The sequence below is a fragment of the Piliocolobus tephrosceles genome, chromosome X (assembly GCF_002776525.5).
Source record: "Piliocolobus tephrosceles isolate RC106 chromosome X, ASM277652v3, whole genome shotgun sequence".
NCBI classification, from domain to species: domain Eukaryota; kingdom Metazoa; phylum Chordata; class Mammalia; order Primates; family Cercopithecidae; genus Piliocolobus; species Piliocolobus tephrosceles.
In genome coordinates, this window is record NC_045455.1 from 1,963,763 (window position 1) to 1,974,046 (window position 10,284).

Genomic DNA, 10,284 nt, shown 5'->3' on the forward strand with positions numbered 1-10,284 from the left:
AATATAACACAACACACAGCACAGCACAATATAACACACAGCACAACGCAACACACAGCACAGCACAACACACAGCACAACACACAGTACAACACAACACATAGCACACAGCACAATACAGCACAACACAAAACAATGCAACTGAACCAAACAGTATAACACAATACAACACAGCACAGTACAACGCAACATAGTGTAACAATACAGTATAACAAAACAGCACAGCACAGTACAACACAACAGCACAACTTACAAGCATTCCTTGCACCAAACTACGTGCGGAATTACGCAGCAGGTCCCCGGGAATTCAGGACCGGAAAGTGGGTTCCCTGGCCCGTGGTCCCAGGTCCAGTGTTGACTTCACACAGACACCCCCGTGGCTTCCTCCCTCAGAAGCTCCTGCACCCTCCCCAGCTCTCCTGCACCTGCGGAGGGGCCCACGCCCCGCCATGCAGCAGAAGCAGGCTGCTTATCTCCCCGCCTTTTCCAGCACCTCATCTCTGAGCCCTGGACTGTGCTTTCTGTCTTCTTAATAACCACAGCAGCAGCAGCCTTAGCTGGGCAATGACTGACGTTCCTGGTGTTCTGTGACAGAGCCTTTGGGGTACACGGCCCCACCATGAGGACGGGTGGCCCCATGTCCACAGGGACAGAGGGACTTCCTGGGCCGACACGGGCCGGCCTTTCCCTGTGCTGATCCTTGCATCTGCCCTGCTGTACTGAATTCAACTCAGTAAATATTTATTGCCCCTCTGCTGTGTGCCCAGGACTGGGCCGATTCTGGAAATAAAAACTTTAAAAGTCTAGCCAGACACAATTGCTGTGCTCAGGGAGGCCAGGTGATGACGGGTGGACCTGCCTCGACGGGCCCTCTTCCCAGGATCACCGCTTCCTCAGGACACATTCCAGGGAGGGCAGGCTTCACTCACCCAGCTGAGGACTCCCTTCCGTGGGGGCTGCAGGGGCAACCTTGGGACCTTGGCCCTTCTTTGGTTAAGTTTTGAAAAAAATTCTCAAGTGACGAAATCACCTTAAAATGTTATTGCACATGTTCTATTTTTCTCAAACCTATTTAATATCATCAGAATTGGCTCAAATTAAGTAAAAACATGTTATTCAAATTGGCATTGAGCTTTCAGTTTATAGATTGATTTAAAATGATCTATTTTGCTTTTATTATATCTTAATACAATTGCATGATTTAATTTGAGCTGTGATTTTAAATATAATTTTATTTTTCTGCAAATAGTTGCTACAGGTGATATATTCATTTTCAAATAATAAAGTGTTGGTTAAAATATTTCAATAATTTTATATAATTCCCAAGTAAGTAAATAACTTAGTTTGTTATCCAGATTTCATTGTCAGTATTTTAATATTAAGAACATATTTAAAGCATTATTCTCAGTTTGAAAAGCAAAATATATCTTTTCTAAATAAACATTGTAAATTTTAAAAATTTTCAAAAATTCTCTTATTTAAAATGTATTTTTCTTACATGCTGTTCAAACAGAGAATGAGTTCTTCTGCAACCATCCCCTAATCTGTATCTGTATCTATAAATACAATAAATGCTCTCTGCATTATGAGCAGCAGTATGGTAATGCTTTGTAGATAAAGTACTGTTGACACACTATAATTTATTCTGTTTTGCCCCTTCTATTTGCATAACCCCTTCCTCTCAAATAGGTTTAAAGTACTTATTCTATCAAGCCTTTCTAACAAGATCTTCCCATTTTACAGATGATACTATCAAGAAATTCAGTAGCTACATTCAGTAGCCACATACCATATCATCACTATTATTGTAGTTATGATCTATTGGACAGAAGCAATTCAACCATGTTGTGGCACAATTACATGGCCCTTCTCTGACGTTTCAAAGGTCCTTAAAATAACGCTTAATAACATTAGTGTTTTGGACCATAGTGTATTCATAAGGATTGCACGAGCCAGTCTACTTATATACAAATTAGTTTGTTACAATTAGAAATTGATAAGACACAGTATATGACTTCGTTTATTCCTTTTAATCAACCTTTCTTTAAATCAAAGATCATGTGTGGTTTATGCTTCCTGTGTTCCACACTGACTGCACTTCAGGAGAGTCAGGATGTATTCACAGGCAGCTAACACAACGCACAGGAAAATGGAAATAAAATCAGTACATCAGTCTTTTATATTAGGAAGATTCTAATCATTCAGCTCAAAGTTTTTTTCTTCTTCCACTAATTTAATTTTTTCAAAAATCATCTCAATTGAACAATTAAGTAAGAGCACTTTATAAATAATAAATAGCTACTCAAATTTAAATGATCTAGCTTTAGTAGCTACTTACCATAAAAAAAAAAAAAAAATTGGCCTAAAATCTCCTAACACAGGTTTCCCAAGTGTCATCCAGGACTGGCCTCAAAATCTCCCCCAGGTGTGCCTAAGAAAGGGCAGATCCTTAAGGCCCACTGGAGCCCCAGAAGCAGCCTACCAGCGGCATGGGGTCTGAGACTCTGAATTCAGAGCCAGCTCTCCCAGTGATCCCATGCACCTAGATGTTGAAAGACCATTGCCCCTGTAAAACTCTAAGTTTCAATCTTTGACCACCAAGACCAATCCGAAGCAATCATTCATTAAAAAACAAAGCCACTATCACATATACGCTGTTCAAATTTATATTGCAATCTGCATCTATCGATAAAGTACATCCAACATGCACGTCTCATGGGAAGCCCACCTGAGGGAGTATTTATTGGAGCACCAGGAAGTCACAGGCTCCACTGTGGGTTTGCCTCCTCTGCATAACCTTCCCTGGTTCTCACACACTGGGCAAGAGCACCCGACCTGAGCATCTGGCGTGGGCCTGTGTCACACACCCATAACCTCGACACCATACTTGCCTGTGCGGTCATCGTTCTCACCCACCAGATGATGAGCCCTGTCGGGTTGATCTTTGCATCCTCGCTACCCAGACACAGGCTGGACACATAGCACGTGTTCATACTCAACTTGAACACATAACAAACTTGTAATAAACGCTTGTTGAACAGATGAAAGAACGAATGTCATAACTGTCAAGCAACTTTAAAGAGAAATCACTATTAATATGAATACGTGGAAAGACTGTGGTTTGTATTATTTCCATTGTTTCCTGCCGAGACCAGATCTGGCACTTAATGTCCCAATTGTCCATTGGATGTGCCCTGAGTTCACAGGGGCTTGCACTCCAGATGATTCTGGATCGAGTGCTTCCTTTTTGCTGGGCACTGCCTACACCTTAGATGATGTGTCCTCGTGAAGCTGGTTTTGTAACTTCTGTTTTACATCTGAGGAAATGGACTCAGAGGTAAGGACATTTGCCCAAGGACACAGAGCTAATCTGTGACCTGCATAATGACACGGTGAAAACGGCCAGTTTTTACAAGGATAAACTTCATTCTTCAGTTCAATTTCTAACATAAACAGCTGGCTTCTGCTTCTCCATCTACCTGGACACTCTCGCCACTGAAGTTCAGGCTTTTGCACTTACTGAAATGTCCCACTAGAGTCTGAATTACCTAAAGCATGACGTTGCTAAATCCTTTCTGAGGTTAAAATATTGCTCACCTGGCTTTCCTTCTATTCTGCTACTTAGAACGAACGTGACAAGTTGGCCTCTGCTTTGATTTTTTCAGGTTGATCTTGACACCACGAGTCTACTGTTTATAGGTTTTAGGTAGCTAGAAGGCACCTCTGCCCTGCAAATTCCAGGGAGCCATCCTGTGAAATCCTAGGTCAGTTCTTTAGCTGCCTAAGACTCTTGTTTCTGTGTCTTAGGAGTGCATAGGACTAGCACCGAGTGCTACTGCTGCCACTAAATATCATCTCTCGTTAGCATTTCCGGGGTGCTCAGAGAAAACAATGTCTGGGTGATGACTCTTGTCAGTTTCCCCATTGTCAAACCCCATCTCACGTTCCTCCACACTCACAATATTTCCCCATTGGGAACATGCCTGACATTGCAATTTCTCAAAACTGCAGCTCTGCAGTGAATGCCTAATTCCTGAAACTGCAAAATCTAACAAAAGCGGATTTTTGCACTGATTTGACTGGCTGACTATTTCAAGGCTTTGCATGTGATGACCTGCTGCTCTCCACAAACAACGTCTTTAATGCACCCACATGGTTGCTCTGAAGTGGCCGAGGGCAATTACAGCCTTGCCAGCTGCCTAGGGGGCATTGGGAATTACTCACAAGGTCCAGCGTTTCTGCCGCAGACACAATTTCCCCACAAGTCACGCTTAGCACCTTGCCACGCAGCATTCTGTGGCTTGATTTTGAACTCAGAACCCATTTTCCACCACAGTGCCCCCATGTCACCCCGGGTAAGCTGTGGCCAGGTCATTCACTCAGAGTTGCTTGTTTTGTGTTGTCTTTAAAAACTGCGTTGTTCTTTGTTTTTGTTTGAGTGTTGGTGTTTCATATCGGCGGATAAAAAGTAATTTAGACGAAAATATGTCAATTCTGTTCTTTTTATTTTTACTATCAAAATAGACGATCATTTTCTGTCTTTGGATCTATCACTTGCTTGGGTTCTTCATGCGTTTTTCATGTGAAAACTCTTGCTGTTGTGCTTTCAGCACAAATTTCCGGCTTGGCTGCTAAGGAAGATTCATTCATCTGCTTTCTTCCCTTGCCCCCTGACCTCCCTCTCCTCTTCACCCACTCTCAGTTTTCACTCCTTTCCCGCGGAGCCGCGGCTTTCCCTCCGTGATGAAAAACACCACGCGCACCGCCCGGGTGGAGAAGGCAGTGTAGTGACAAACAGCGTCGATATTTTATACCCCGATTCTGCGTCACACACGCCCCCCAGAAATAGATCCAGGGCTGCGAAGAAGCTCGGATAAGGCGAGGATTCCTGGAGAGCCTGGGGACACAGGTCCGGGAGAGGAGCCAGGCCTTCCTGTGATTTTTTGTTTCTTATGGAAATTAAGGAACAGTTTCTAACACAGAGCCTCTGGGGCAGAGAGCGCAGGCAGCTTTCTCCCCAGTCTTCCCTCCAGAGGAGCAGCCGCAGCGACCCCGGGAAATGGAAAAGGCAGGTGTTTCTGAAGGAGCCAGTCACGCCCCGCAGGCCCCAGTCCGCGCCCGGCTAGCTGGTGCGCGCCCCCCTCGGCGCTCGTCCCCGAGGACGCTGCGGGCCTGGGGCGCTGTGGCCGCGTCTCCGCCCCCTCCCCCCTCCCCCGGACTCGGCCGCTACCCGGCCTCTCCTCCCCCTCCCTCCGTGCCCACTTGTTGCCGTCCGCCCGAGACGTGCTCGTTCCGCCGGCTGAGTGTAAAAGGGTTTGACTTGCGGCCGACCCCGGGTCAGCACTTTCTCTCCACTAATCCTGCTCTCCTTCTACACAAAACCCTCGGCCCCGTCCCTCGCATCACTCATCTTAATCTCCACCCGCCCCCCGCCGGCGGCTGACACCGGCGCGGACCCGAGGGAGATGGGCTCCCAGGGCACCAGGGGACCCCTGCGCCCTCCCGCCAGGAGCCTGCGGGGACGCGGCCGAGGCAATGAGGGGACTAGTAGGGGGAGCGCGGGCCGCCCCCAGACTCCTGTCCCATCCCGCCCTGAGCCTCCGACTGGGCGCCCAGGGGCCAGAGACGGACGGAGAGGGGAGCCGCGCGCGGGCCTCGGCGGGGGAGCTTCAAAGACAAAGAGGAGGCCCCGGCCGCGCTGAGAGAGGCCGGCGGCGGAGACGCAGCTCAGTGCGGGAGTCAAAGGGCGGTGGAGACGGCGCAGGGACTGGAGAGGCCGTGGGAGTGGATGGCGGGGGCGGGGAGGGAACGCAGTGTGCCCGGACCCGAAGGACAGCGGCGCGGTGTGCGGGGCTCAGCCGCGGGCAGAGCCGGAGAAAGGGCGACTTGGAGAGGCGCAGGCAGGGGGGTACGCCCGGGAGGCCCGAGGTCCCGAGGAGGCCCGGCCACCCCCGCCCGGAGGGGACACGTCGGGACCAGCAGCCGACACCGATCGGCTCCCGGGGGCGGGAGGAGCGTGGTCCTGGCGGGCGCGCAGCTGGAGAGGAAGGGCCGGGCCGGGGAGGGACGAGAGAGGGAGGGAGGGAAGAACGGGGGAGGCGGGGAGGAAGCGAGAGGAGAGCTCGCCCTCAGGCCAGGGGAGGTGGTCCCAAAGCCCAGCTGGGGCGGGAGCAGAGGACTGGGTGAGGGGATCCCTGCGTCCCCACCTCCCGGCCTGGGCCTCTACGCGAGCCCCCCTGCCGGCCATCGCTCGGTCCTGACGCTGCCCCACCCCGCCGGAATCGGGGGTCACCCGGTTCCCCAGTCCCTGCCACGGGGCCCGCACCCCGCTCACTCCTCCCCATCTGGCCTGGCCTTTCAATCTCGCCAGATAGTCACGCTGGAAAGAGCCGCGCCAAGGCCAAGTCTGCTTTTCCCTTGACGTTTCCAAGGAAGGACTCAGCCCTGGGGTTAAATTCTGCCGCCAAGCCTCTGGAGCCGCTGCCCCCGGGCCCAGGCAGAGTGTGGATGGGGCGGGGGCGGGAGTCGGCCAGAGGCCGATGGGGTCGAGGGGGCGCTGGAGCCCGGGCCGGCCTGGAGTGCGCCTTCGGGGGCACACGTCCCGGGATGGATTTCTTGAATTAACTGGAATTTTTCGGAGACAGAAATCTGCAGTGCCCAGTCTCTGCCGAGGGAATGAAACGCGGGAGCATGAGTGCCGTTCTCTCACACGCGTGATTTTAATAGACCTATCAGTCACACTCCCGACGCGCATCTGCAGATCACGCTGTGTCCGAGTCTTCTTTAAAACTAATCCATCTAGTACGGATGGGTTTCTCTGGGGAAGGGGACGTCAAAATCTCAACAACAAAGGGGTGGGTGAGTTGAAAAACAAGGCCACAACAAAACAAAACAAAAAAACCCTCAAGTAAACTCTCCTACCCTCAGTCTGAAGGGCAGGACCCAAGCGCAATGGCAGATTTAGGAAGTCACACCGTCGCCCCCGCACAAACTGATGCAAACTTTGCACCAGGCCTCAAAGACTCCTGTCCGCGTTCCCTACACGGGTTGCAAACATAATTGGACTAAGCGACAGAAGCACCACCCTGTGATTTGGGAAGTGAATGAAGTCGTCGTATAATATAATAACTATCATCATATAGTATTTCACTCTGTTAATACGATGAGTGTTACCTTGGCCAAGCACCGAATTCACAGTCGGCTCAGGGCCTACTGTAATCTTTTCTCCACTAATTTGAATTGGAGAGACACTGCTGGGGGCGGGGAAAGGGGGATAGAATCTCAATCCTGAAATGAATCTCAGCTAATTTCTTTGTCCCCCACCCTGTGATATTTTTAAATGGAGTCATTAAAAAATTTATATTTGCTTTTTTCTGTGTTGTTCTAATCAACAAAACAAGGAAATAAGGTGGCTGGAGCACCTGGCATTGACTATTTCATCTGTGTACGAAGCACCTGCAATAAAATGCCAAACGGTAAGAACACCTCCGGGAGACAACAGGCCGCTTGCCTGGCCTCCCGGGCGCACTAACTCAACTTTTCATAGTCTGTGCCTGAAGAGTGGGGCCCACATCCTAATCTTGAGCCAAGACCCACATGCCAATAATTGGACACAGAAACTCCAGGGGACACACAGGGGAGCACAGGGGTCAGACTGAGAGTGGACGTCAGTCAAAGAACCTCAGAGAGAGTCCTTTAAGTCTATATATTTCAGAGAAAACCCTCAAAGTCCCATTGGGCCCTCAAGGTCCCAGTGAGTTAACAGAACAAGCATTATAGAATTTCCCAAATCATCTCCCAGAGGGGCTTGGGGAGGCCCTTATCCCAGACTAAGTGGTAGTGGTGCTCAGCCATCCATGGGCACACAGACACTTCCAGAAACAACTGCTTCATAAAGGATCAAATAGTCAAAAGAAATAAAAATAAAGAAAAAGGAAAGAGGGGGGTTTTATTATCTTGTTAGAAAGCAGTGGACATCATTCTTGAACTTTTTTGTCATCACTTTAACGAATGAGTGGTTTAAGCAAAATTATCAAAATGACTCCCCAGAATTACACATGTCAATAGTCAGATTAGCATTATACTTAAAGCTATTCTCGAATGCAGGCTGAATTCGGTCCTCATTAAACTTATAGTATAATAGGCTCACTTTTGGACGGACAGTCCATACTCACTCCAAGACAAGGAAAGGTGTTGAGAAAATGAAGGGGAAGCCTAAGGCTGCTGAAATCAACGTATTTCCATCTGGATTTAAAGTGTTTTTTTTTTCTAAAAATATAATTTCATCTTAATGTGATAATTTTTAAATGTATTTGCTACAGTATAATTTTTAAATGCAATATTTAATGCTGTCAGATTATTTGAAGACAAAGTTTTACAGAAAACTTTAAATTTCAGAAAAAAACTGCAATGTACCAATAAACACCTAGAAAATAATATAATTAAAAAATTTAAAGCATCAAACAACCTCAAGATCTCATCAGGAATAATGAACAAGGCATTTTGCGTTCACATCGGTTAGCATTTTGCATCCCAGTTCACGCGGGGGAGTGTGATGGTCGATATTTCTCTCTGTGTGTGAGAATCCAGCACAATTATTTTGCCCGTTTTCCCAAGAGAAAGAAACCAGGGGGAGGGGCTGAGGATGGACGGAGGGGGCTCGGCCGCAGTACGTTTTGGTTCAGCGACTGTGTTTCCTCGAAACACATTTAGATAAATTCTGCTCGAAATCTTAATTGCTGGGGAATTGGGAAACCCGTGACCTGCCCTGGTCTTTGTCCCTCACCCATGGCCTGGTCCCGGGTCCCGCCACTGGGGTCTTCTCTTCCTCCTCCCTCCTCCGGACCAAAGTGGCGCAGACGCCCAGCCAGGTGGAAGGCGTCCCGCTTGCAGCAAGGTAGCTCAGCAGTCCCAGCCGCCCGCAGTGAAACAGCCGGAGCAAAAGATACTTTTATTTCTCGGCCCGTATTAACACTTCAGCTCTACAAAATAACCTACAGGTTTTAACTTCCTTCTCTTCCATTGAAAAAGTTTCCTTGAAAATCCTGTCCTCCCATTCCCCGGGGTTCCCTTACTTTTAGTTCATACACATAATTTCCCTTTCAGATTTCCTCATTGCATTTTGAACTCATAAAACATGCACATAAAAATAGCATGTTTCAAATTTATGGGGAAAATGGGCTCTGTCTCTTAAATTTGTGTACTCAAAACATTTTGGGTGGGGGGTCTTTTTTCGTTTTAAGAAGAAAGGCTTTTTAGGAAACTATGTACATAATCTGAATTCTCCTCCCCGCATTACAACGCCGAAAATAAAAATTTCACAATGCATTTACAAGAAATAATACAAAATCAAAAAAAAAAAAATGGAAATGCTCAGATACAGAAAGTTTTACAAAACCCAGAATATAACTCCGCCGTCTGAAGGAGGGGGTGGTGGTGGTAATCTCTTTGTATAAATTAACAAACCAACCCAAAAGAGCGGTAACAACTACAAAAAACTTGTAAGTGCTTGGACCTGCCTTACTACATTTATAACAAACGCGACGAGCTCCGCGTCACTTGGGCTTGGGCAGTCGGCGCCGTCCGGAAGCAACGCAGGGGAAAGTGAGCGCGCCGGCCGCTATACAAAAGTGGGCTTTGCCTCTCGCCTCGTTTTGACTTTTCTGTCCCCTCGAGCAAAGAAAAAGCTTTCCGCCTCCTCCGTAGGTGATAAATACTGTACAAAAAGTCTCAAGAAAACACCGAAGTTCAGTCTAAAATGCAAGTCTGGTGTCAGCGCCCGGCGGTCGCCAGGGGCTCCGGGGAACGTGAGTGGGGGACACGCGTCACCCGGTGTTCGTCTCCAGTGTTTTCCTTTTGACAAGAACATGGAAACGTCTGTACAAAAGCCAGGCCGCGCCGGGGCGGGAGCCGGGCGCAGGCCGCAAGCTCGTGGGTCCCCGCCGCAGAGTCCCCGGCGTCCCAAAGGCGCTAGATGTGCGTCAGGGGCACCGTACCATTCACGCCCGCGCCCGCGCCCTGGTAGTGCTGCGGCAGCGAGTGCAGCCGGCTCTGCGCTGCGGCCGCCGCTGCCGCCGCCGGGTCGCCCCCCTCGCCGGCGGGCAAGTACATGCTGATCATCTCGCGCAGGTCCCCGGGGCACGGCGCCCGCGAGTGCGCCGGGGCGGGCGGGCTGCCGCTAGGCTCCGATTTGACCAGAGAGCCCAGCGCGCCCAGGGCGCCCGACGACGCGGCCGCCGCCGCCGCCGCCGCCGCCACGGCCGAGTTCTGGTGCGCCCCGCCCGC

General features: G+C 49.4%; 1 protein-coding gene across 1 annotated transcript in view; it reads right to left on the minus strand.

The window, feature by feature from the left end:
* Positions 1-8,323: 8,323 nt before the first annotated feature.
* Positions 8,324-10,284, minus strand: part of SOX1 (SRY-box transcription factor 1) — a 7,795-nt gene continuing 5,834 nt past the window's right edge. The window contains exon 2 of the mRNA XM_031934973.1: positions 8,324-10,284. This exon is cut by the window's right edge and continues 27 nt beyond it. Within this exon, the coding sequence (XP_031790833.1) occupies positions 9,970-10,284 (315 nt within the window). The 3' untranslated portion in view covers positions 8,324-9,969.